The sequence below is a fragment of the Dama dama genome, chromosome 13 (assembly GCF_033118175.1).
Source record: "Dama dama isolate Ldn47 chromosome 13, ASM3311817v1, whole genome shotgun sequence".
Classification (NCBI taxonomy): Eukaryota; Metazoa; Chordata; class Mammalia; order Artiodactyla; family Cervidae; genus Dama; species Dama dama.
In genome coordinates this window covers 28,341,490-28,367,680 of record NC_083693.1, presented here as the reverse complement: position 1 = coordinate 28,367,680, position 26,191 = coordinate 28,341,490, and the positions used below count along the sequence as shown (strand labels likewise).

At 44.0% G+C, this 26,191-nt stretch overlaps 2 protein-coding genes across 3 annotated transcripts in view; both read right to left on the bottom strand.

Moving 5' to 3' along the window:
• Window positions 1-209: 209 nt before the first annotated feature.
• Window positions 210-25,775, bottom strand: LOC133067979 (myeloid-associated differentiation marker-like). Its single transcript, XM_061159088.1, has 2 exons — window positions 24,891-25,775; window positions 210-314 (listed from the first exon to the last, which is right to left on the bottom strand). The coding sequence occupies exons 1-2, from the start codon at window positions 25,773-25,775 to the stop codon at window positions 210-212; spliced, it is 990 nt and encodes a 329-aa protein (XP_061015071.1).
• Window positions 488-26,191, bottom strand: part of LOC133067771 (myeloid-associated differentiation marker-like) — a 42,134-nt gene continuing 16,430 nt past the window's right edge. The window contains exons 2-3 of one of the 2 annotated variants that reach the window (XR_009695398.1): window positions 14,888-15,406; window positions 488-1,062 (exon numbers count right to left, since the gene is read on the bottom strand). The gene's annotated coding sequence lies outside the window, so the exon portion shown is untranslated. Of the gene's footprint in view, window positions 1,063-7,173; window positions 8,425-14,887; window positions 15,407-26,191 lie in introns of those variants that run through there. The other variant, XR_009695397.1, reaches the window with a different exon arrangement.

Below are 26,191 nucleotides of genomic sequence, written 5' to 3'. Positions count from 1 at the left end.
CAGTGCTCTGGTCCTCTGGCCACTCTACCAGTTCTATGACAAGTTGGGTGGGAAGCCCCAGCGGTCCAGTGATGAGGACTGTATTGATGGGCTCACCGCCTACATGTGCACCTGGGAGCAGTGACTGTCTGTGGCCATACTGACAGCCATCAACCTGCTGCTTTATGTGGCTCACCTGGTGTACTGGGCCTGCCAGGTCTCTGTAGGGACTAAGGCTCTGCCCGGCACTCCTGATTCCCTCCGCTCATAGGAGGTATCCTCACCAAGCTCTGACATCCTCTGACATCCTCAGTGGACGTGAACTCGGGCAAACGCTGGAGACAGTGAGGGACATAGAGGCCTGGCGTGCTGCAGTCCACAGGGTCACAAAGAGTCAGATATGACTTGGTGACTGAACAGCAACAACGTTGTCTGATATTCTCTTCCTGGCTCCCTGTTGCCTTAATGGTCCAGGAGCGAGTGACGAGAATGAAGACAGAACACGAAATCTGGTGCAATGGGTCAGGGGACCTGCAGCCTCTATTGGACTAAGGTGCAGAGTCCACTCTGAGTCCAGCTTTTATTCCAAATTGCAGACTACAAGACTTTCTTTGATCTTATCTTTCACAAGACACATGCTGTTTTAAGCACGTACTCCTAAATGTCATGGACTTCATTGACATAGTCCAGATCTCCTTGTTTTTACCCCAGGCCATTCCCTTCCAGGCTAGTCTTGGGGACAATCAATAAGTATGTAGGCAGTATTCATGCCTGGCGCCTACCTGGTTTTCCAAAGTCCATGCTTTCGTGATCCTGGTCATACTCTCTTCTGGGTCTGGCCTTGGGGTTTGTAACAAAGCTATTATTCTAAGAAAAACATGAAAGATAATCATTAACAGTTTCTTAATATATGCTGTTTTTCCAGATTCTATTTCTGTGGAATTTCTCAAGGCTGGGAAAGTACATTATTAGGAATTCCCGCTACAGCTCCCCCTTTTTGTGTTCGCAGGCATTGATACACTGATCGAGCAACTTCTTTCTTCATCAGTTCTCAGATGGTTTCTCTTGCTTTCTCTCCTTCATCTGAGGATTAGACACAAAACAGTCAAAAATATACATCTTGATATTACAGTACCAAGCAATCCTCCTCCTAAAGTTTTTAATCCACATCATGGGGTTTAGTTTTTGTAAGCCTTCCTCAATTTCTTCAAATAAGTTTCTGGGAGTAGTTGTAAGTGAGCATTCTGAATATTAGCAATAGTAGCCTATAATTGGGAATTATCTAAGGATAGATTATTTCAAATGTTTAGATAATTGATCCCAAGTATATGCACTTTGATTATACTTATGAAGTGTGACACAAAATGAAGAGATATTCCCATCACACTTAAGATGAATTTGTAATTTTAAATTTTGTACTTTGTCCCCTAGTAGGAGAACTGTATTTTCTAAATCAATCAATTGTTCATTAATTTCTTGGCCTATGTGAATTTGACTTCCCCAGGCAGAACTTGCATTTTGGTTCCACTGCTGTACAAATGTAGTCGTTTGTATAGTTTGAGGCAGTGCCACCCTGGCTACTGCCATGATTGTGGCTATAGCAATAATTCTCATAATAGCTGCTATAAGGAGTCCAATAAACCTTTTAGAATGTTGCAGTACTTTCTTTATAACCTTTAAAAGAGCATGTGTTTCAAGGGAGCCTTCCCAGGGTCTGGTTTGATTTGCTGCTGCTGCTGCTGCTACTAAGTCACTTCAGTCGTGACCGACTCTGTGCGACCCCATAGACCACAGCCCACCAGGCTCCCCCATCCCTGGGATTCTCCAGGCAAGAACACTGGAGTGGTTTGCCATTTCCTTCTCCAATGCATGAAAGTGAAAAGTTAAAGTGAAGTCGCTCAGTCGTGTCCGACTCTTCACGACCCCATGGACCGCAGCCTACCAGGCTCCTCCGTCCATGGGATTTTCCAGGCAAGAGTACTGGAGTGGGGTGCCATTGCCTTCTCTCTGGTTTGATTTACTGAAAGCCGTATCCTCAATCTCCTTCTTAATATAACAAATGCATGATTAGAATTAAAAAGACAAGAATTTAAGCAGGTATATAATTTTCAATCCTGGCAAGAAAGTTCCTGTATACTTTCACTGGCAGAAATTAATCCTTTCAAGAGCACATAAGGACCTCTCATGCAAGCCTAAATATAAAATGTCTAATTTGTACTGGTATTAAATGTCAATGAATAATTAGTTTTATCGGAATAATATCCATCCCAAATTTGGAATCTTTTAAGACTTAAAGCTAATTTCCAAATCCCTCTTTGCCCTCTTCCTTGATCTAATTGTGGGAAAGGGGTGACAGGCCACTACCATGCCATCTAATTGAATGATCTGAAGAGTGGTGATATTAGTATGGTTAAAGACTTTATGCACCTGCCAACACAGCCTTTTGTGAGGACAGTAGAACTGCTTTTGATGAGAGCAATTAGAGACTGCATACCCCTTAGGGGACCAGTCCCATACAATTCCATAGGAACCATTAATCAAAATTATTCCCTCAGTCCTGCGGCAATTATCCCACTGAATACGATCTTGTTTTTCAGTCCACAGCTTGCGATGCTTGCATAAAGTTCTGTCCAATTTGGTGTCATTATTGGGTTCTGAGTTGTTATAAGCAAAACTCAGACCAGAGAGAAGATGCAGCTGAACCTTAGTATAGTTACTATTTAAAGAATTAGTGGACAGCCAGGCTTGCATAGACAATTTAAGACATCTTGTAGCTGGTCCTATACGAGTTGGCCAGGATTCATAAGGCAGGAATCATGTCCAGTAAACTATTGAACACACCCTCTTCCTTTGAGAATTATTGAGGCTATCATATCTAAATAAGGGGTAATAGATTTTGTTTGTGAATTAGCTAAGAATATCCATTCAACTATTAAGTAACATTGGAGGGAGTCCTTTCCTCTTGTTTAAAAAGAGGAAGGCGTGTATCTTTAGGTCCTGGTATCCAGGAAGAATCATTAACATAAACGGGGATCATAGAATCCCCCCAATCAACAGGTTTTAGTAATGGGGGGCTAGGTTTATATGTCCAATAAGTATAATTTTTAGATTCAGCTGTTGCTAAGGGTATACTCACTGTGGTGGTAAGAGCAAACATGGCAACACCCAGATTGTTAGGAGTGACAGCATTCCCTTCATTTTCTAAGATCTCATCTGATTTCTGTGTTAATCTTTTAATTTTTTATCCTCAAGTGGGGATCTTGTTCTAATAAGTCAATGAGAGGGGAATCATTATCTTTGTTTAAGACTTAGGCCTTTGAAACTCTACTGGGGGCTCTACGTCCCACACAAAGCGTCTTTTCTGTGGGAGTTCACCTGTGATAAGGTTTCAGATGACGTGAAGGAATCCAAAGGGGTGTTTCTGAATCACCTGATGAAACACAAGCAAAACCCCTTCCCCAAGTTGTCAGAGTCCCTGTATGCCATGAGCGTGTTACTGGATCACACCACCAAACAGGTGGTTTGGGGTGAATTTCTTTTTGTTCCTTTTTAAAATGTCATTCTACTGCAGTGAAAGGGCTTCCCTGGTGACTTAGAGGGTAAAGCGTATGCCTGCAATGCGGGAGACCCAGGTTCAATCCCTGAGTTGGGAAGATCTCCTGGAGAAGGCATTGCAACCCACTCCAGTACTCTTGCCTGGAAATTCCCATGGATGGAGGAGCCTGGGAGGCTGCAGTCCGTGGGGTCGAGAAGAGTTGGACACGACTGAGCGACTTTACTTTCACTTTACAGCAGTGAAATCATTATCTTGATGCAAAAATTTAAAATAAAAAATGCTTTATATAATTTTTTGCTGTGGAGGAAGTGACATTCCATTTCCCACCTTTTTGTTTTTGTAACATTTCTTTAAGAGATCTGTTAGCTCATTTTACAATATCCTGTCCTTGGGGATTATAGGGAGTTCATGTATGATGTTTTATAGACCAAGACTTTTTAAAAAATCCCTAAAAGTAGAACTAGTGTAAGCCGAGCCATTGTCTGTTTTTATATTTTGTGGGAGGCCCATAGTAGTAAAGCAACTACGTAAATGTGAAATAACATGTTTCGTAGATTCCCCAGAGCAAGCAGTTGTCCAGATAAACTTAGAGTTAGTGTCAACCATGATGTGTACATAAGCATGCTTTCCAAACGATGGAATGTGAGTTAAGTCCATCTGCCAGATCTGATTTGGCTTCAGGCCACGGGGATTAACTCCCAAGGCTTCTGTTGGAGATGTGGTTATCGCAACTGTCTGGCATGTAGGATAAGTCCATATAATCTGTTTAGCTTGAGCCCAAGGGATGTGAAACTTGGTTTTTAAACATTTGAATTAGTGTTGAATTACAGTGCACCAGATCATGAAAGGCTGATGCCTCTGTAAAGGCTGGAAATAAAAGGGCATTGGCTTGATCATTTCCGAGATGGTTGGATGGCATCCCCGACTTAATGGACATGAGTTTGAGTAAACTCCAGAAGTTGGTGATGGACAGGGAGGCCTGGCATGCTGCAGTCCATGGGGTCGCAGAGTCAGAGACAACTGAGCGACTGAACTGAACTCTGTTAGAGGCCCTGGTAAATTAGTATGAGCTGGAGTATGAGTAATGTAGAATGGAAACTGTTGGCATCTAATCACCTTTTGTAAATTTGTAAAAAGTGTATATAATGTGGATTGGATAGTATCCTTAATAGTTGCTGTTTCTATACGTTTAGTGACATGTACAGAATATTGAGAATCAGATAAGATGTTAACTATTTGGGGAATATTTTGTAATGTGTGTGTAATAGCCAAAATTTCTGCTTGTTGTGTAGAATATCCAGGTGTTTCAATAACTAGCATAAACGTGCCTGTATATCCTGTTTTTCCTCGGCTAATGCCTTCTGTAAAAATAGGAGGAGCTGAGGGAATGGGGTTGATACTAGTAATTCTAGCCAAAATTCATCTTGTTTGTTTTAAAAGCTAACAGATAGGTAAATCAGGATAGTGGCTGCCGATTTGGCCAACATAGTCAGCTAAAGCAAGTTGCCAAGATAATGAACTGTGAAGAGAATGTTTTAATTCTTTGGAAGCTAGTGTAGTGCACATAAGGCAGGAATCATGTCCAGTAAGCTGTTGAACACGCCTTCTTCCTTTGAGAATTATAGTGGCTAACACATCTAAATAAGGGGTAATAGATTTTGTTTGTGAATTAGCTAAGAATATCCATTCAACTATTAAAGGAGTTTGCATAATCAACCTAGTAGGGGAATGAGGGGTAGGGAAGACAAACAACTGGAGAGGCGCCAAAGGGTCTATTCTGTCTATTTGGCATTTTTGTACAGCTTGTTCTATAATTGATAGTTCTTTCTCAGCCTCAGGAGTTAGCTGTCAGGAGCTATTAAACTCTGGATTTCCCTCTTAATAGAATAAATGGGATAAAGAATAAGTTGGAATCCCTAACTTAGGCCAAATCTAGTTAATATCTTCTAGTAATTTTTGTAAGTCATTTATAGTTTTAATTGAGTCTCTGCGTATATGCACCTTTTGTGGTTTGATTGTGGTATGGGTGACTATATTTCCTAAGTACTGAAAAGGTTCAGTGTATTGTAATTTGTCAGAAGCTATATACAAGCCAGCACATTCCAAGCATTCCTTTAGCTTTAAAAACAATTCCTTTACGCTATCAACTTCAGGTAAGGCACATAATATATCATCCATATAGTGAATGATATATGCATGAGGGAACTGTCGTCACAGTGAGTATAAAGCCTTGGTTACAAAATTTTGACAAATAGGGGGCTGTTAAGCCTATCCTAAGATAATACAGTCTATTGAAATCTTTTATGTGACTCCTTTAAATTAATGGAAGGAACTGAAAAGGCAAATCTACATTGATCATCAGGGTGTAAAGGAATAGTGAAAAAACAATCTTTGAGGTCAGTAACAAAAAAATGACCATTTCTTGGAATCATACTAGGATTAGGTAGGTGAGGCTGCAAAGCACGCATTGGAACAATAATAGCCATAACAGCTCTCAGATCAGTAAGCATTCTCCATTCACCAGATTTCTTTTGTATAACAAACACCAGAGAAGTCCAAGGGCTAAAGGACTCAATAATATGTCCCTTGTTAAGTTGTTCATTAACTAATTCATGTAAAGCCTCCAATTTTTCTTATTTTAGAGGCCACTGCTCTATCCACACAGGTTGATCAGTTTTCCAATTAAGAGGTATGGGTGAGGGTGGAGGAAGATTAATATGAGCAGTGGCCACTAATGAATAGGGGGCGGTTTGAAATCTTGAGTAGTCAAAGGATAAATCTTCCTTGTCGATTTGTGCCCAGTCCCAATCCTGGTATATAACCTTGACTGAACATAATTCAGCAACTGGCCTCGCTATATTGATTTGGAGGAATATGTATCTCAACATGTCATTGTTCCAAGAGATCACGACCCCATAGATTGACAGGTGTATCAGCAATATAAGATGTATCAGCAATATAAAGCTGGTTGTTTATCAGGCCCTGAACAAGACTATACCATAGTGCTCTGCTTTAGTCCTTGTGCCTGTCCCAGACGTACAATAGATGTTGGAGCAGGCCTAGTCAGCCATACTTTAGGCCAATGTTGAGAGCTGATGATAGAAACATCGGCCCCAGTATCTATTAAACCTTGAAAGTTCTTGCCACTTATATTGAATTGTTACATGGGTCTGGATTCTAAAATTTTTTCAGTGAGAAAAATACCAGTCTCTCCTGTGCTTCCAAATGCCCCAGAGCTCTGCTCTTTGTCTGAATGTCCTATACCCACGTAAGGCAGAATTAAAAGCTGAGCAATTATATTCCCTTTAGAAACCTTCCAGGGAAGAGCGGTAGAGACCATAACCTTCAATTCTCCTTCATAATCACTGGCTATAACTCCGGTATGAATTTGAACTCCCCAGGAATTCAGCACTGATCTTCCTAACAATAATCCAACTGTCCCCTGTGGAAGCGGTCCCAAAATTCCTGTTGAAATAACAGTTGGTGTCTCTCCAGAAGTAACAATAGTATCCTGACTACTACTTATATCAAGGACTGTGTTTCCTTGGGTTGCTGGGGATAATTCCATGACACAGCATGGTAATTCTTGTTGTAGTCGGAGTGCCAGTTGCAAAAGAATTTCCAGACATAAGACAGAATGAGAGGGAAATAAAGTTTATTAGAATGGGAGACACTGTTAGAACAGCAGGCCAACTCAAGGGAGAACCAACATTGAACAGGGGTCTTCAGTCCACTTTTATACTCAGGGTACAGGAGTGGGATAGGGGTCTTGTGGGTCATTTGCTGATTGGATGAGGCACGTATACTGGGTGGAGGGAAGAGTGAGGCAAATACCTTCTCCCTATGGGGTAGGAGGGGAGACAAGTTATACTGCTCAGGAGGACTTGAAATCCATTAATAGTTACAAGATGGAGGAGGGAAGGATGACAAGGGTCTGCTTTTTCCATTCCTGCATTGTAAGACCCGCCTTGGTTTTATCTGCTCTTCTGTCCTTGGGTCACCACATTCCTCCCTCTCTATTTTTAGGGCTAATTCTTTGGCCTCTTTTGATACCCTGCTCATGTCTAACTGTCTACCTATTTCCCTTCTCAGGCATTTGGGAACCCAGTCTCAGGGGAAAAGGGGCGATGACCATTCTGGCTTCTTCAGGCTGTACAGGGGCGTCGCAGGGCTCTGGGTTCCCTTTGCCTGCTCTCTGTCAGGGTGCATTTACAGAGGGAGATGAGAGTCCATGGAATGATAAGGTGACTTGTTTCAGGTGTTGGTCAGGGAATATTCTTGTCATACTACCTCTTGGAGGTTTGTTGTATTCTGGAAGAAACAAACTCAACAAGAAAGTTAAAGTTACATGGCCCAGAGATTAATAGAAGTAGAAAAGCTGCTCAGGGGCTACCAGGAGAACCAGGACCAGACATTGGTTCATGACTTTAGTGTTTCTCTAGGTACGAGAAGATGCAAGAATTTGGGCTCATAAAATCTTTACCTGAAAACATCTGACTATCTGAAGGCCGGTTCTTCTGGGTTTTCCCCAGAACACAGAGTGCCTTATTTCTGATCTCCACCCTGAACTCCTTTCAGGGGGTGCAGAAGGTCAGCAACTTGCAGTGGTCATGATGTAATCTCTGTAGAGGCAGCTGGCAAGTACGAACTTCCAGTCAGCAGGGTCCCTTCATAGCCACATATTTGACCATGTTTGGGGGCCATTTCATGGCCATTGTGTCCCACGGTGCTGGGAAGGCTCATTCCCAGGTCTAGGGAAGATTCCATTGATAGGCCACTCAGTGTGCTGTTATTGGACCAGGCCTTGCAAGTAGCAAAAGTCTCTGGACCACTGTCTTACTAGCTTCTTGGTCCAGGAAAATATTCCCTCTTGTTGCTTCTTCCCATACCTAGAGTTACATTATTATAATCATTGATCTTGTATGGAACTGCATATCAGCATTATATCACAGGCTCAGTCACACATTTGTTACCTAAGAAATAATCTTCTGAAACAAGTGTCATAGAAAATAATATAACTATAGCTAGCAGTTATTAGTAAAGTCATAAGTAAGAATTATAAGTCAAGAATTTTCATTAGGTAGGTATACCCCAGGTCATCTGACTTCATTTGTTAAATGACTATGCTATGCATGCTAAGTCACTTCAGTCAGGTCCGACCCTGCATGACCCTATGGACAGCAACCCACCAGGCTCCTCTGTCCATGGGATTCTCCAGGCAAGAATACTGGAGTGGGTTGCCATGTCTTTCTCCAGCCTGGTGTTAATCTCCTGGTTGTACACCATGGAGCCTCCGATCTTTATCTAAAGATTGGTTACTGAGACAAGCCTTAGAAACAACTTAGAGTGTTGTTTTTAATAACTTAATTAAATCTGTTAGCAATATAACATAACAAGGAACTATCTCAGAAGTGAGTCTCAGTAAACACTAGACCTTAATTAACAAAACTAGAAACTTAGTTTAACAATTTACAAAACTTAATATTCAGTGATTTTTTCATTATGGAGACATTAACCCTGTAGCCAGGGAAGGCTTTAACCCATCAAATAAAAAATGAGGTTTGTCAGGGAGCTGGGAAAAGCCAAGTGGCCGTCTTGGATTTCCCATAGCCCTGACTCTTTGATTTTTGGCTATTGTTCACCCATTTTTAATTCCCCAATTTAGGAGTAGACTGTTGCCATGTTTTAAGGACATTAGGATAGCACAAGTCTAACAGTGAGGGGTTATTTTTTGTAGGAGCAGAATGAGCTTTTACATGTACCATAATCTTAAGTAGCACTTATTTACTTTACTAAAGTAACAAAAGATTTTAAAAACAAATATAAATCACTTAAAGGCAAAGAAATTCATAATCTGTTAAGAGATTTTCATTCTAAGAAAACTTTGTTCTCTTAACATAGAGAGTAGACTAAATTCCAGTCTGTTACCAATTTACCAGATAGCAAACAAACAAAATTTATCATTTAATCTTAGAAAAGTCTTTTCCATAAATCTTGAAGAACTAGCAGTATTTTTCTAAAGGCATGAGAGTGAAACCATACAAGGCATGTTTAAAATCTAATTAAATTGTAATTAACAAAGTAGCCTGGTCATTGCTGTGACTTGTAACACTTTAATATGGTAACTAAAATTATAACGGACAGCATTTTACCAGGACATATCAGATTTTCATGAATTTCACATAATTTCTAGGATATCTATATAAGTAACATCAACCATACAACATAACCTGAGAAGATTCATCACTCCTCCAACAATACTTCCCATGCAATTTAACATGTCAAATGAACTCAGGTAGTTTAATAGCTCTTTGGGATGTTTCAGGGGCCCTCTGAAGCATCCCAAAGTCAGCTAGAAGTCAAGCTATTTAGGCAGTTTTGTCAATAAATATCAAAAGGGTTATAATACTCTGTCAGATAGAATCATATAGATCACTGTGAAATAATATATTCACTTAGCCAAAGTAAAAAAGAAGATTTCAAAGGTAAACAAATAACAGATCACTTCAGAGGTAAAGAAACTTAAAATCCATTATCAAAGGCAGTTCAACATCTCAAGAAAACTTTTGTTTATACACAAAACTCTTCCCTTGGGGTCCAGTTTCCATAAAACCTTCTTATCACTTTCTGTACCCGTTTGTTCTCCCATCCTGGAACAGCCAACTATAAGTCAGACCTACTTCCTTTTCCCTTCATAAAATGTAACTTCATTCTTCATACCTTCTTTACTGAACACACACATCCTACTTTCCTTAAACAACCAAGAACTGACCTTTATATTAGCATTCTATAGATTGGTGAACATAAATACCAGTGATAATTTCTAAAAAAATTCTAGTGAACATCTCAGGATGACATCAAATATTATTTATTAATAGTCCAAAATCTTTAGTTTCTCTGTAAGTTAGTATTCAGTAATGAATGTTTCAGAATCTTATTTTATTTGGAAATGACCTAGCTATTCAATAAACTTCTGTTATTAGTTTAGCACAACCCTAGAAATTCAGGTTACCAAAATCTAGAGAAACTGTTTTAGACAGACATTTTTAATCTTAATAGAGTTTAAAAGCTCATATCTCATTTACATTTTTTTTGAAGTTTTTTCACTTGAGGTAGCTTCCTTGCCGACAAACTTGTGACAGATATAACAATATAACAATATTTAACTTATAATAAACCTAGGTACAATGAAAATATGCTTAATGTTAATGACTCTTTGACAAGTCTATATTAGATTAGCAAACAAACATTAATACTAGATATTTAATATTGAATATTTCCCAGCTCATGTGAATCTGAAATTCACTTAGGTGAATTTCTCTTCTACTTAGAATTGTCTGATTTGTAAGCGTTTACTTTTCTTTAGGCCAATTAAATTAGAACTCACAACTTCAGCAATATTATCAAAAAAAACCAAAAGACACACAGTGAGACATACATAAATCCAGACAGACAGACAGGGATTTCATAGTTTCCTGCCTGAGATTTAAAATGTCTCTTTGAACCAGCCCCCCCCCCCCCTTTTTTTGTTTGAAGTTCTAATTTGCCCAAGACTGAGGTCTCAGGCAAAGTGGGCTGTGTATTTTAGGGATATAAAAAGAGTTAACTTCAAGCTTTTCCCTAGGCAGGGCTTTTAACAAGCTAGTTGTTTCTAATTGCATATGCAAAAAGAACCGGTTTTGCAGTGTCAATAAAAAAAAAAAATTTCATTTTAACCAGTTTTTTCCGGAGTCTAAAGAATATCATGGCCATCCTGTGTCAAAAAGTCATCTTTCCTTTCTGTAGTCATAGTTTTACACCTAAATTATAGACCAAATATGCTCAAATTGACTGATATTAGGGGTAGATCAGTTGATACAATTCTTGGATTGTCCTTCTGGTGGGAAGTGAGGTGTTTGTCCCATCAGAAGAATCTGAAGGGTTAAGGAAATTTGCAGGAGTGCGGGAAGCTTGGTCCTTCTCCACCCTGAGAAACAGGAATAGTTAGAAGGGAACGCTTTAGGATGTTTAGGAGTGGGAGAAACTTGGTTCCCTCCCCACCTGAGAGATAAGCATAGAGGAGAGTTTTTGATCCTTCAGGCTTTTGAATATAGGAGAAAGACCTGGACCAAAGGGAACCTCAGAATTCTTTCCTAGAGATTATGTGGATATGAAAGGTCGAGTAGGGGTTGTCTAGGAAATCTGATGGAGAAAGACAGAGAGGGAAGGAGATAGGGAGGCAAAAAGACACATGCGGCCTGAGTCCCTCAAATCCAGATTCTGAACGAAGGGCCGTAAGGAAATTCTGAGTCCTTCCCCTGTTTTTGACAAAAGCTAGTGTGCCATTCAGAGGCCATTTTGGGGGGGGGTCCCCCAGTTTGTATTGGGGCCAGGACTTTTGCAGGGTCAAAATTTTCCAGTTTCTGAGAATGTAGCCAAGGGGTGAATCTGAGAGAGGCTCCCAAGACATACCAGAACCCATCCTTAGCCTCTATGCCGTAGAACGGGGCTACTGAGAGCCACCGACTGGCAAAAAGTCGTCCCTTTTTGTCTCAGTGACGTCTCCCTGCAACTATCGGCACAAAAATGGCCGACCGTCCCAACAGTCGTGTACAAGAGTGAGAGGTGACCTCTGAGAACCGTTCAGCTAAGGCACCACATGACCTGGGCAGAGAAAGATAGAGATCCCAGGGAGCAGCTGGGTGACTCACCACTGGGCGATTCCCTGAAACATGGAAGGCACTCTTGGGATGGCTCAGAGGCAACACCAAGGCTCCTGTAAATCAATCCGGACCGAAAGGGAAAGAAGTGAAAGTGACAGGGGAGAAGGCTGAGGAATCCGCCATACAATGCGCTGGGGGAGGCGGTGGCCAGGGGACAATGGTCTGTCTCTGTTTTGCTTCAACCACTATGTGCCTGACATGGTGCACGGAAGTTGTCTTGCTGGGGGCGGATGCCCTTGTGGCCTGATCCGTTCCATGTCCCCCTTATCCTCACACAGGAGTCTTCATGTGGCAGGCATCCTAATGCCTTTTAAGTGCCTAAGCCATGCCCACACAATATTGGTTGGCCTAGTCCTCAGTTGGAAAGAAGACAAAGGAGAGACCCTCACCCATTCGGGTGGCAGCTACTGGGGTTCAGTGAGCTGTGGGGCCTTTGGAACACACCAGAGGGTAACCCTGGCCAGAGTTCCTCAGTTGCTTCCACAGCACTTGCCTGTTCGCAGAGGGTCCCTATGAGAAAGGAGAAGCAAGGAGGTGGGGAAGAGACCCTAAGTCCCCGTATAGGCCACCAAAAATGTGGTCTGGTGTGGGTTGGAAAAGAATTTCCAGACATGAGACAGACTGAGAGGGAAATAAAGTTTATTAGAATGGGAGACACTGTTAGAACAGTGGACCAGCTCAAGGGAGAACCAACATTGAACAGGGGTCTTCAGTCCACTTTTATACCCAGGGTACAGGAGTGGGATAGGGGTCTTGTGGGTCATTTGCTTATTAGATGAGGCACGTATACTGGGTGGAGGGAAGAATGAGGCAAATACCTCCTCCCTATGGGGTAGGAGGGGAGACAGGTTATACTGCTCAGGAGGACTTGAAATCCATTAACAGTTACAAGAAGGGGGAGGGAAGGATGACAAGGGTCTGCTTTTTCCATTCCTGCATTGCAAGACCCTCCTTGGTTTCATCTGCCCTTTCGTCCTTGGGTCACCACAATGCTGACTGTTATCGTTGCTGGCAGGAGTAGTTGGGGAAGACATCTGTGGAGTCTGAACAGGATGGGCTCCCTTGTTTGATGGGGCTGGGAGCTTACCCTGGGAGCCATTTCCCAAGAGGGGGGTGCCATCCTTATGAAATTTAGAACGGCATTGATTTGCCCAATGATTTCCCTTTTTACATTTTGGGCAGAGGCTGGGGACATTCCCCTTTTGTGAATTACCTTTTTGAAAGTTCCCTTTTTTGAACTTACACTCAACCCTAGTATGTCCAGGTTTCCTACAATTAAAACAAGTGCTGGGGAATTTAGGAAGTTGTAATCTAGCCATAGCTTGAGCTAATAAATCCACTTTAAAGGATTCAGTTCCCACTCCCTGGCATAGCTTAACATAATCATTTAAACTAGCTTTTCCTTTGAAAGGGTCCATTACTTTTTTGCAATCAGTGTTAGCATTATCATAAGCCAACAGTTGTAATAGGACTTCTGCTGCCTCAGCATCTGTGACTTGCTGGCGGATTGCCACTTGTAATCGGGCAATAAATTCAGTATAGGGCTCCTTAGGCCCCTGGACAATTTTTTGAAAGGAAACAGAAGTCTGGCTTTTTGACTCTATTTTCTCCCAGGCCCTCAAGCAACACCTTCGCAATTGTTTTATGGCTTGATCATTCATACGTATTTGATCTTGCACTCTCCCCCATGGACCTACCCCCATAAGTTGTTCCAAGGAAATAGGGATATTATGAGTCTGATTGTGTGCAGCCAGAGTCTCAGCATGATCCTGCCACCAAATTCTGAATTGAAGAAACTCCCCTGGGGTCAAGACTGTTTTTGCTAATGCTGACCAATCTGCTGGAATGAGACGATTGCCCTCTGCCACACTCTGAACTATTTCTACCGTGAACGGGGAATTTACACCATAATTTTGTATTGCTTGTTTTAATTCCTTTAGGATTTTAAAAGGAAAAGGCTCATGAACAGCCTCATAGACTCCATTAGGGTTGTTAGGATCGACACCAAGAGCTACACTCTCATGAACAGTCATAGGAAAGGTAATATGAAAAGCCTCTAAATCTCCTTCCCGTTGTGCTTGTAAAATTCCTTTCTGTATGGATGAAAGGTGAGGAGTGGGCATAGACTCTCGACTGAAAATGTTTCCTGCAAAAGCAGGTGGTAGGGGTGGAGGACAGTGGGAAGGAGGTGGAGGAAAAAATCCCTCATCACCCTCCTTGGGAGCCAAGGGAGCGGTTTTTGCAGATGGCTTGCCCTTTCCCTCTAGCTTCACATACTCTGGACTTCGAGGCTTTTCAAAAGAGTCATCATCACTTTCATCAGAAGAATCAGAAGCCTGTAAAAGTTCCAGTACTGACTTAATTAATGCCCACGTACTCCAAATAGAAACAGGGAGTGGAGTTCCTTTTGCATGTTCTTTCTTCAACTCAGCTCCAACCTTTTCCCAGGCTTTTAAAACTAAGGTCCCTATTGATGGGGACCAGCAGCAGTATTTATCCACTGCTTGTAACAATTCTAATAATTGCCCTTCACTAATAGAAACTCCTCCCACTTTCAAGAGGTGTCTTAATAAACAAATATATGGGCAATAGTGTTCTGCACTCTCAACATTTCCCATTTTAACCCTGATTAAATGCCTGAAAGACTTACCAATGGAGATTTCCAGAGGCCTCTCAATCGTCCCAGGTTCTGCGTCCCTGTAGTTTCACTTGCACTCGTAGAGGTCTTTTGCTCCAGCCCCACGCTGGGTGCCAACTGTTGCCTTAACGGTCCAGGAGCGAGCCACAAGAATGAAGACAGAACACAAAATCTGGTGCAATGGGTCAGGGGACCTGCAGCCTCTATTGGACTGAGGTGCAGAGTCAACTCTGAGTCCAGCTTTTATTCCAAATTGCAGACTACAAGACTTTCTTTGATCTTATCCTTCTCAAGACACATGCTGTTTTAAGCACGTACTCCTAGATGTCATGGATTTCATTGACATAGTCCAGATATCCTTGTTTTTACTCCCAGGTCGTTCCCTTCCGGGCCAGTCTTGGGAACAATCAGCAAGTGCGTAGGCAGCATTCATGCCTGGCGCTGACCCGGCATTCCAAGGTCCATGCTTTCATGATCCCAGTCATACTCCCTTCTGTGTCTGGCCTTGGGGTTTGTAACAAGGCTATTATTCTAAAAAAAACATGAAAGATAATCATTAACATAGTTTCTTAATATATGCTGTTTTTCCATATTCTGTTTCTGTGGAATTTCTCAAGGCTGGGGAAGCACATAATTAGGAATTCCCAGTGCAGCTCCCTCTCTCCCTGCTTTCACCCTTCCTCATTCTCCTTCTGTTCCCTTCCCTCCTTCTGCTCTGTCTCCTTCTGGTTTTTGTGGTTACCCACATCCTATTTTGCCTTTTTCTCTTGCTGCTCTCATTTTTCCTACATTTTCTGCTTTCCGCCCCTTTTCTGGTCATCCTTGGTTTTCTCGTCTCCTGTGTCCTGACCACCTCTCCCCATTTTCCTTCTTCTGACCCATCAGGACCTGAGACTCCTTCTTTCTCTGCCCACCGCCCCCTCCCACCTCCCAAGGTGCTAACTCCACAGCACACAGCCCTCTGTTCAGCTGTTCACACCCTAGGCCTCTGGTGGTGAAGAAGGAATTCACAGGGCCTGGACCCCATCTTAGGCCTGTTCATTCTGATCATGCTCGGCTACCTCTCCAATAGACTCTGAACTCTGTGTTTAGTGCCTATGGAAACGACAACGGAAGCATAAGACCTCCTCCAGACAGGGGAAACTTGAAGATAGTATCCAGGTTTCTCATCGCCTAAGAGAACACATACACTAATCACCTCTTCCTCCAGACAGGCCATAAATTTTTCTGTACCTTTCAGAGTGTAACCTCGGGCTTATTGATTATTGGCTAATTGTTTAACTGTCTGAGCACATGGCACATGAATGATGGGGTTATTGGGATTATATTTACCCTTCCTTTGTTTATGTAAGTCTCAAGGAATTTGGGGTGGTGGGTTCGGACACGTACACATGAGGTATAAAAGATGTTCACAAATGCTGGTCGGGGTCCTTGGCTAAGAGGAGACTCTGCCTTGGGCCCACCGGTGTAATAAACTGCACTCCACTATCTGCATTGTCCTTCTCAGTGAGTTTGTTTCCCAGAACACGTGACTGCAACAGTGGGGACTCATTGCCAAAGTGTGTCTGTCCCCCTGACAGTGCCTTAGTTGGTGTGTGTGTCTGGCTTTGGGGGTGAGATGGATATATAGGGATTGGGCCCTGTCTCAGAGGAGAGGGATGTACCGTGTGTCTCCCCTTTAAGTTAAAACAAAATATCTGGAGTTCAATAATTTCCAGTGGGTGAGAGTCGTGAAGCAGAGACCCTGGGTCCCTGGGCGCCCCCTGGTGCTCAGCCCTACCTGAGATTGGCTCCAGAATTTTGGCAGGCTCATTAACCACTGGCTGCCTAAAGGGCATCTTAGAGGAAGCTGGAGGTGAATGCCTTCCATCCCAATACTCTCTGGTGAATCAAAAAAAGGAGCCAATAGAAAACCCCAAGGTCTTGAAGACACCTGTCCGCAGTGTTGGTGAGGGGCAGTGCTGTAGCCCTCCTGTCTCAGTGATGGAAACATCATGTCCTGCCTCTGCAGGGAGAGTAGCATGGCCACTGCAGCCTTAAAGGTGATGCTAGCCTGCAGTTTTTTTCTTATCTCCTGTTCAGGGGGTCAAAAATTACTGGGTGACCCTGTTTTTATAGGGGAAGTCTCTTTTCAAATTTCCCTGGGCAGGTGGTTTAGGGGGTAAAGTTTACTGCTTCCATTGTCATAGGAATTGCAGCGCCTGACTGTGAGGCGACACACACGTGTTTCTGTGTGCCAGGTGCTTTCTGCTTCCGCTTCCTGTTTCTCTGAGCCTCAAGCGTAATACGATCTATATCGGTGTATATTATTTAAAAAATATTTCTGAAGTTTCCGGTTCCCATCAGCCCCTGCAGTTAATCACAGAGAAAAACCTTGTCCCTTCTCCCATATTGACAATGTCCTTTGTAATCTCAATAAAAAGATGGAAGGAAGAAAAAACTCTGCGAGATAAATTCACATATACTAGTGCCCCAAATTTGCTCACAGCAGAGACAGAGGAGGTCAGAAGGGTCCTAGCCACTTTGGACCCTCACCCAAACCTAGGTTTCTGGGAACCACTGCAATTGATTCCCCACCCACACCTGGACCACAGCCAGGGATTGTGGCCCAGCCTGTGACTCAAGAGGTTGGACCCCATCGAGTGCCAATATCCCGTCCTTCTAACTCTTAAAGGGGCCATAGCAGCACCCGGATGCCTCTCTTTAAAGGTGTGTGCCTGTGCACACTGAGTGTGTGTTTCTGTGTGTGTTTGTATGTGTGTCTGAATATATGTGCCCACTGCTCCCCTGCATTGAGATGGGCAGCCCTTTACAGTAACTGGTGGCTACGAAGGCCCCACAAGTCTCCCATGGACAGAGCAGTCTGGTAGGCGACAGTTCTTGTGGTTGCAAAGAGTTGGACATGACTTAGTGACTAAACCACGGCAACAACCTACAGATATGTGAAAAAGCAACAGGAAGGAAGCATTTCCTCAGGACTTGGGCCCAGACCGCTTCTTCTCTGGGAGCCCTTTCAGCCTCATACACAGTCAGATGACTTTAAGATTCCACTCGGTAAACAAATGCTATTGTGCACTGAGTGAGTGTGTGCCAGGCGCTGATCTAGGCACTGGACAGAGAGCAGAGAACAGAACCAAGAGTTCTGCTCTCATGGAGCTTGCACTCTAGTACAGGAGATGTGCACATCAATATATAACGTCAAGTCCGTGGGTGATAAATGCCACATAAAAGGAACACAGGTGAGAAGAGTTATTGGAGGGCCTATGTGGGGGGCGGGGGCAAGGCTGCTGTTTTAGGTGCGTGGGCAGGGTAGATATTTAAGAAGATACTGAATGAAGTGAATAGGCTGTATAATGACAACTCCCCAATCCCTGCCTCCGGAGCTGATCGCTATTGGGATCCACAGTCATAGCCAACTGCCTTCTGATCTCTGCTTCTGGATGTCTCAGAACACATCACACGCAACATGTCCAGTCCCACCTCTTCAATCTCCCACCCCCAACATACACTGATCCTTCCTCATCTTTCCCATCTCAGTCAATAGCACCACCTTCACAGACGCTCTTCATAAAATACTTGTGAACCCACCTACTCATCATCTCTAGAGCCACCTTCTTCATCTCCAGATCCATCCATCCCCTCACCTGCAACTTCTAGTTGATTCCTCTATTTCCATTCTTCCCTCAATGTCTGCTTGGACTGAACTCAGAGTAAAACACCTTTGAAGGCTTTTCTTCACTCTCTTGAAGTGAAACACAAACTCTAAAACATCACCTCCAAAGTCCTGCAAGCTCAGACCCCTTTCTACCTCTCCAGCCTCCTCACTTCCCTCCCTACAGCCACTGAGAATGTCTTCCAGTTCCTCTGGGTCATCTCAGGGCCTTTCCCCTGACATGTCTCCACACCCCAACCCTGAACTGAGACCAGAGCTCAGCCTGGCACACATTAGTCCTATGCTCAGTCAATGCCACTCTAAGCCTCCGCTTCCTCATCCAGAGAATGGAGATAATAGCACCTGCTTTTGGACATGACAAATCCTAATTACATCCTGCAAAGAATATCACTGGCAACTTAAGCAGAGAACAACTGTCCTAGAAGCCTGTTGGGTAGCTTGGAGAATTATTAGGGAGAAACCAGGCTTAGACCAGGCTCAGGTGAGGAAAGAGGGGTGCTGGGCAGCCACAGCCTAGGGCAGTTGGCCCAGGCACTGTGGCCACTTGAAGCAGACAGCGGATGCTACTGCAGGCCCCGCAGAAGGAATTCTGATCTGACCTGTGTCTGTGTGTCACCTACTACTTATGTGTGGGTCCAGACACCACTTGAGGGGCAAGTCAACTATTTATTTGGCGTCTTAAGTTTCTTACGTGCCTGAGGCCTAGTTTCTTACCAAGACTTACATGATGAGGACATCTTTAAATACTGTCTCAGGTTGTCAGTCGTCCCCTCCCTGGAGATGTCCTTCACGCAAGGACTTGGGGTTGTTAGGAGGAATACATGAGATAAAACATGTCTGGTAATTCTCAAACATTTCCCCTAAAGTCAGAAGAGTTGGAATGTATCTCGATTAGGAGGTCTAGCCTAGAGTTTGAGCCTGTAAGCTCCTGTAATATTCATTCAACAAACACTTCAATGTGCCATGCTCTCTTCTCAGCATTGGTAATACTTTAGTAGACTCGCCCAGCAGTGAGTGCCCTCCTCAGGGGGTGGGGCAGGTTTGTGCAGAACGAGGGTGGATGGGGCAGAATCCCACACTTGTCACAACCAGCGTGGGGCCGTGGACAGATAGCCGGCCTGGGGACAGGACACCTGGTCCTGACTCTGACTCTGCCACACACAGGGTGACTCTGGACACATCCTGCCCCTCCCTGGGGTCCAGCTGCTTCTCCTCTATGGCTAGAGGGTTGGGCTAAGCAGAGGACCTTTACACTCTCTTTTGAGATCCACAGTGAGGGGACTGGACCAGGCTTGGAATTGTGACAAATGACCCTTAATCCCCCAGCAGGAAGGATGGAGCAGCCACCCTCATGAATCATGAGGCTTGGCCAGTGAGCCCCTCAGGTGAGTGGGCATTTCTTCTACTAAAGCAGAAAGGCATTTCCATCCTCCTGGGAAGTGAGGTCCCAGGGCTATGTTCAATTTGATTCAGGAAAATATCAGATCATGAGTTCCCTGCACTTAACTTGTGGAGATATAGACATACTTTCTTTTGTGGATGAAAAACTAATAGTCAATCTATTAGAAAAATAGATGGAAAATTTATTTCAAGCCAACCTGAGGATTGCAACTGGGGAGAGAGTCTCTCTGTCTGTTCCAAGGATGTAAGAGGGGGAGGACAGTTTCTATATGACTTGGAGGAAGGGGACATGGCAACCAGCACACAGCTTGGTAGAAGGTTACTTCACTCAGGAGGAACAGATATCTTGGTTAATGCTTTTAGTGATTTTCTAAGTATGGCAAGATGTGAGAAACTGGGCTCATGAAAAATTTTTCCTGGAGATATCTAAATATCTGAGGGCCGGTTCTGTCAGTTTTCTCAGAATACTGCGTGCCTCAGCCTGATCTTCACTCTGGATTCCTTCCAGGATTGATTGTAAGTCAAGGACTGCAGTGGTTAATGACTTGATTCTTGTAGAACTGGGTGGTGGGCAACATTTTTATATCACAATCCCTTGCCTTTTGGTCTTAATTTTAACCAAGGTTTGGGAGACATTCATAACCGATCTGTCCCAGGGCATCAGGAATGCTCATTCCCAGGTCAGGAGAATATTTTGTTGGTAGGCCTCACCTAGTCCTGTTAATAGTAACCTCAATCCTCTGGACCACCTGTTTTACTAGTCTGTCAGATTCCAGCAAATATTTCCCTCCTGTTGCTTCTTCCCCTCTCCAGAGTCAACTTTTACAACAATGGATCTTACAATACTATACTTCAGGTCAATCATTTAAGTCATCATTATTTCTATCTAAGGCTCAATCACATTTTTTAAAGCAAGAAGCAATTATCTTAGGAAAAGCACAGAGCACAAATAATATGGCCTATGACATTAACACAGTCATAAGTAAGTAAGGATGTCTTCTAAGGAGTTACATGATTGGGGCCTGAAGAAGAAAATTTATCTTTATGGTGGAGCAGGTAGTTTTGCCCTTGAGGAGGTCAGGTTAACACGTAACGCAGATAGATGCACACTGCATACCAGAGGGCAGAGAGGAGGTTCGAAGAGCAAAGTAAAAACTTTGTCTAAAATTTTCTTGTCTTGCCTTAAAATATGGAAATTACTACATCTTAACATTTTTTTGCCATGGGGATCGCCTCCTGGCAGCCCTCCCCATCCACCCTATCTGCCTGTGGGTGAGGATCACACACTTCATCCCAGTACAGGGGTGAGGGGCAGCAGTGGGGGTCCTTCCCCTGCCCTCCCCGACAGCTCTGCTTGTCTGGCCCCTCTGGTCCTGGTGACACCAGGATGCTGGGTTCTGTGGGTTTGTGGTTCAGAGCAGGAGACTTTGGGACCTTCACAGCCACCAGTTACTGCAAAGAGCTGCTGGTCTCAGTGTACCCATGCCCAGGAACACACACACTGAGCATGCACATAGGCACATACCTTTATAGAGGGGTCTCCAGGTGCTATCATGGCCCCTTTAAGAGCTAGGGGACAGAATGTTGGGCATTGGGATGGGACCCAACTGCTAGATCTCTATCACTGAGCCAAGCGCTTAGGATCTGGTTAATATGAAAATTGGGAGACAATGGGACAGGTTTACAGAGATGGTGGTTTGGGTGAGAATGGAAGTCTGCTCAGTTGCTTCAGAACCCTAGGCAAATTTGAGTCAATTAGATTGTTGATTTTGTGGTTTTTTGCTTTTATCTTTCTATTTAGGTTTTTTAAAAGGACTTTATGGATGAGGGAGAAGGAACAAGGCTTCTCTCTATGATCCAGAGCAGGGACTGATGGGACCCAGAAACTCCAGGTAATTCTTTAAATGTATATACATTTATGTAGATCAGGTTATATATGAGTCCCAGAGAGGCATGTAGGAGCAGCAGAAAGCAACTGGCACACAGAAACTTGCTTCTGTAACATCACCAAGCACTGGAATTACATTTACTGTTGTAATAATAATATCCACCCACCCAACCCACCTGCCAATTGAAAAAGTGTTGAAAGACACTTCCCTTAAAGAATAAGGTCACATAGTAATTTGGCCCTTGATCAAAAAGAAAAGAAACAAACAAAAACAGAAAAATTACACAGGCTGAAGAAGAATGAAAGAGCTTCTTGATGAAAGTGAAAGAGGAGAGTGAAAAAGTTGGCTTAAAGCTCAACATTCAGAAAACTAAGATCATGGCATCTGGTCCCATCATTTCATGGCAAATGGAGAAACAGTGGAAACAATGGCTGACTTTATTTTTCTGGGCTCCAAAATCACTGCAGATGGTGACTGCAGCCATGAAATTAAAAAACGCTTACTCCTTGGAAGGAAAGTTATGACCAACCTAGACAGCATATTAAAGAGCAGAGACATTACTTTGCCAACAAAGGTCTGTCTAGTCAAGGCTATGGTTTTTCCAGTGGTCATGTATGGAAGTGAGAGTTGGACTATAAAGAAAGCTGAGCGCTGAAAAATTGATGCTTTTGAATTGTGGTGTTGGAGAAGACTCTTGAGAGTCTCTTGGTCTGCAAGGAGATCCAAACAGTCCATCCTAAAGGAGTTCAGTCCTGGGTGTTTATTGGAAGGACTAATGCTGAAGCTGAAACTCCAATACTTCGGCCACTTGATGCGAAGAGCTGACTCATTTGAAAAGACCCTGATGCTGGGAAAGACTGAGGGCAGGAGGAGAAGGGGATGACAGAGGATGAAATGGTTGGATGGCATCACCGACTCGATGGACATGGGTTTGGGTAGATTCCGGGAGTTGGTGATGGACAGGGAGGCCTGGTGTGCTGCAGTTCATGGGGTTGCAAAGAGTCGGACATGACTGAGCGACTGAACTGAACTGAACTGAGTGTGAAATGGAGTATTTCCTGTCACATCGATAAACAGGATGTCACAGTCATCAGGGATTCCAGCCCTCTAAACATGAATTTCTGAGCCCAGGAAGAACAATGCCTGCTACCAGCAGCTATTGAGTTGGCAACATGAGCTGCTGCCACTGTCTACCATGAACAAGGAACTAAGGATGTGAATAATCAAATCTCTGGATGCTGCCCCCAGACAGCTGAGATGCAAATGAAAGGAATGATTTTAGTAAGATCAGACTCTTGCATCTTCTCACAGAAAAACATTAAATTCTTTAACTTGAGATATCTGGCTTTCCTTAATTAACAATAATCCTTTGATGTTTAGACTACCTGCTCCTTGTTACAAGCGTCTATATAACCTGACTCCTGCCCACCTCCCAACCCCGCCTCCTCAAAACATATCTCACAGGGTTACTTGAAATGCTGGCTGCCGGGCTTGAAGTCCAAAAAACTCCCATCAAATAAAACATAAGTCTCATCTTCTAGGTTGTGACTACTTTTTAAAGTTGATACTAGCTAGCATCAGCTTTAAGTGGCTATTTTTCTTTAAGTGGCAGGGTCCATGTTCTTCTGCCTGCAGAGGCAGGATATGCAGTTTTTAGCTCTGAGGCTGAGTCACATCCCTGCCCCTCTGAAATACTTCATAGGTTGTTTCTAAGAAACTGCAGTTCTTTTCCAGTTCAATTTTTGTCTCCCCATAGCGTAGTTGGAATGGAAGCCACCTACCTCTTGCTAGCTTTAAGATGAGGTCTAGGCAGAGGGTTTTAGTGAGCCCACAAAAATTCTGGAGCCAATCTCAGGTGGGACTGAGCAACAGGCAGGGCACCTGGATCCAGGGTCTCTGCTTTAAGCTTGTAACTCACTGAAAACTATTGACCTCTGGAGTTTTTTCTTTTAACTTAAAGGGGAAGTGCACTGTACAAGGCCCTATCCTGAGAGAAAGGGAGTCAAATCCTCAGCTACCTCCACATACACCAAACACACGCACGGCAACGAAGGCACCATCAGGGCAACAGACACCCTTTGGCAACGAGGCCCCTCCAGAGGCCCAGGGTGTGAACAGCTGCACAGAGGGCTGAGAACTGTGGAGTCAGCACCTTAGGAGGTGGGAGGGGTGGTGGGCAGAGAAGGAAGGAGTCTCAGGTCCTGACAGTGAAGGAGGAAACAGACAGAACAGGCTCCATCTTGAAAGTAGGACTCCATCCTGGGCCGGACTGTGCACTTTGAGCTATATGCCCAGTATCTATGGAAACAACATGCCAACTGGAAAACCAGACTGCACCCCCATGGAAGAGCCCCAGGGCTCGTACCTGGACTCTCCGTCACCTAAAAGAATACCCTAATTATCTGTGTAACCCAATAGAATCATAAATTCTATTATGCTTACTGGGAAATAACCACAGGCCTATTGGTAATTGTCCACTGTTAACTACCTAGGCCTAAGGCATATGAATCATGGGTTATCTTTGACTGTATCTTTCTTTTCCTTTGTTCAGACTAGTTTCAGGGAATTTGGGGAGGTGGGTTTGGGCATGTACACTTAAGGTATATAAAGTTTTCACAAAAACTGGTCCAGGTCCTTGACTAAGAGGAGACTCTGCCTTGGGCCCGCTGGTATAATAAACTGTACTCCACTATCTGCATTGTCCTTCTGAGTGAGTTTGTTTCCCGGAACGCATGGCTATGACAATAGATCAGAAGAAGGAAAATGTCCTGGTCAGGACACAGGAGATGAGAAAACCAAGGATAACTGAAAGAGGGCCAAAAAGCAGAAAATGTGGGAAAGATGAGAAAAGCAAGAGAAAGAGGTAAAACAGAATGTGGGCAAACACACAAGACAGGAAGGAGACAGAGCAGAAGGAGGGAAGGAAACAGAAAAGAGAGTGAGATGAATGGGGAAGGATGTGAGGAGGGAGAGAGGGGAGCCAGGAAGAGGGCATCAGAGCTCGGTAAGAAGAGGGAATCCGGAGCCCCTGGGTAGAGCCTCGGTCACTGACCACAGTCAAGATCACCAGATCTGCCACGTAGATCAGCAGGTTGATGGCTGTCAGGACGGCGACAGCCAGTCGTTGGTCCCAGATGCACATGTAGGAGGTGAGCTTATCAATGCAACTCAACTCGTTGGACCGCTGGGGCTGCCCGCCGAACTGCTCGTTGAACTGGTAGAGAGGCCAGAGGACCAGGGCAGTGGTGTAGAGGAGGATGGAGAGCACAGACTGCCCAAACCCCAAAGAGGAGTAGGGCAGACTCTCGTCACAGTCACACCGGTGCCACAATATAGCCACGGCCCCCAGTATGAAGCAGATGCAGTACACGGTCACACACCACATCAGGGCTGGCTGGTGCTCATGCGGGTAGGTGTTGCTGAGGAAGGCGAAGATGACACACGCCACAAAGATCTCCAGCCTCTTGAGCAGGCCTAGCAAAGAGTAGGAGGACTCACCAGTTCGGACACAGGTCCAGACCACTTCGATGGCATAAGCCACAGAAGCGACGCAGGAGAATGCAGTGGCAGCAATAACATGGTGTCGGGGGGAGCCATCGGGAAAAATCTGAAGGTAGATGATGGGGTAAATGATGGAGGCCGAGAGGCAGAAAAGGGCGCAGTAGCAGGCAGAGGTGATGAGAAAGCTGTCCCAGGAGAAGTGAAGTTTATCCTGGAGTGTACATAATTCAACTATGAGGGTAAGCAGGGTCACGGCGAAGCAGAAGCACCAGACAAACATGGACCAGTTACTTATGTCCACACTCCAAGTGCTCTCCCTGGTCACCAGGAAGAAGGTCATACAGGTGGAGAGCAGCTGCAGGAAGTGGAGGAAGTAGCGCATGGTGGTCACAGAGTACAGGCCTGAGGACAATGGCGTGGGTGTCATGATGGTCATGTGGGTCTCCGTCAATGGAATGGCCGTGGTCCTTGCAAAGGACTCAGCAGGTAAAGATCCAGCTCTGGAAATGGATTAAGTCAGATGCCTAGAAAAGGCTCAGGACCCTGTGACAGCTGAGGTCAGCATCTGTGGAGTTTGAACCAATGGTTCAGACACCTGGGTAACCGCACAGCTGCTCCAGAAGGGTTCTCCCCACCCATCAGTCACCCTTGGTCTTGTCAGACTTGGCTTATCCCAATCTCACAGCTGGGCTGGGTCTGACATGAGACCATAAACATTACTTATCTCTTTCAGCTTTTGCCATTACTATCAGAGACACAAGGTAGAATTGTCCTTATCTGTAACTCCAATCTCCAAGGCTCTGAAAATTGTAAAAGTTTTAAAAAATTTATTTCATAAGAATACTTGGCCTG

Coding starts and splice junctions, on each gene's coding strand:
- LOC133067979 (XM_061159088.1), bottom strand. CDS start 25,775: ATGACCATCATGACACCCACGCCATTGTCCTCAGGCCTGTACTCTGTG. Junction 315..24,890: donor ATCTGGTGATCTTGACTGTG/GTCAGTGACCGA, acceptor CACTGTCTCCAG/CGTTTGCCCGAGTTCACGTC.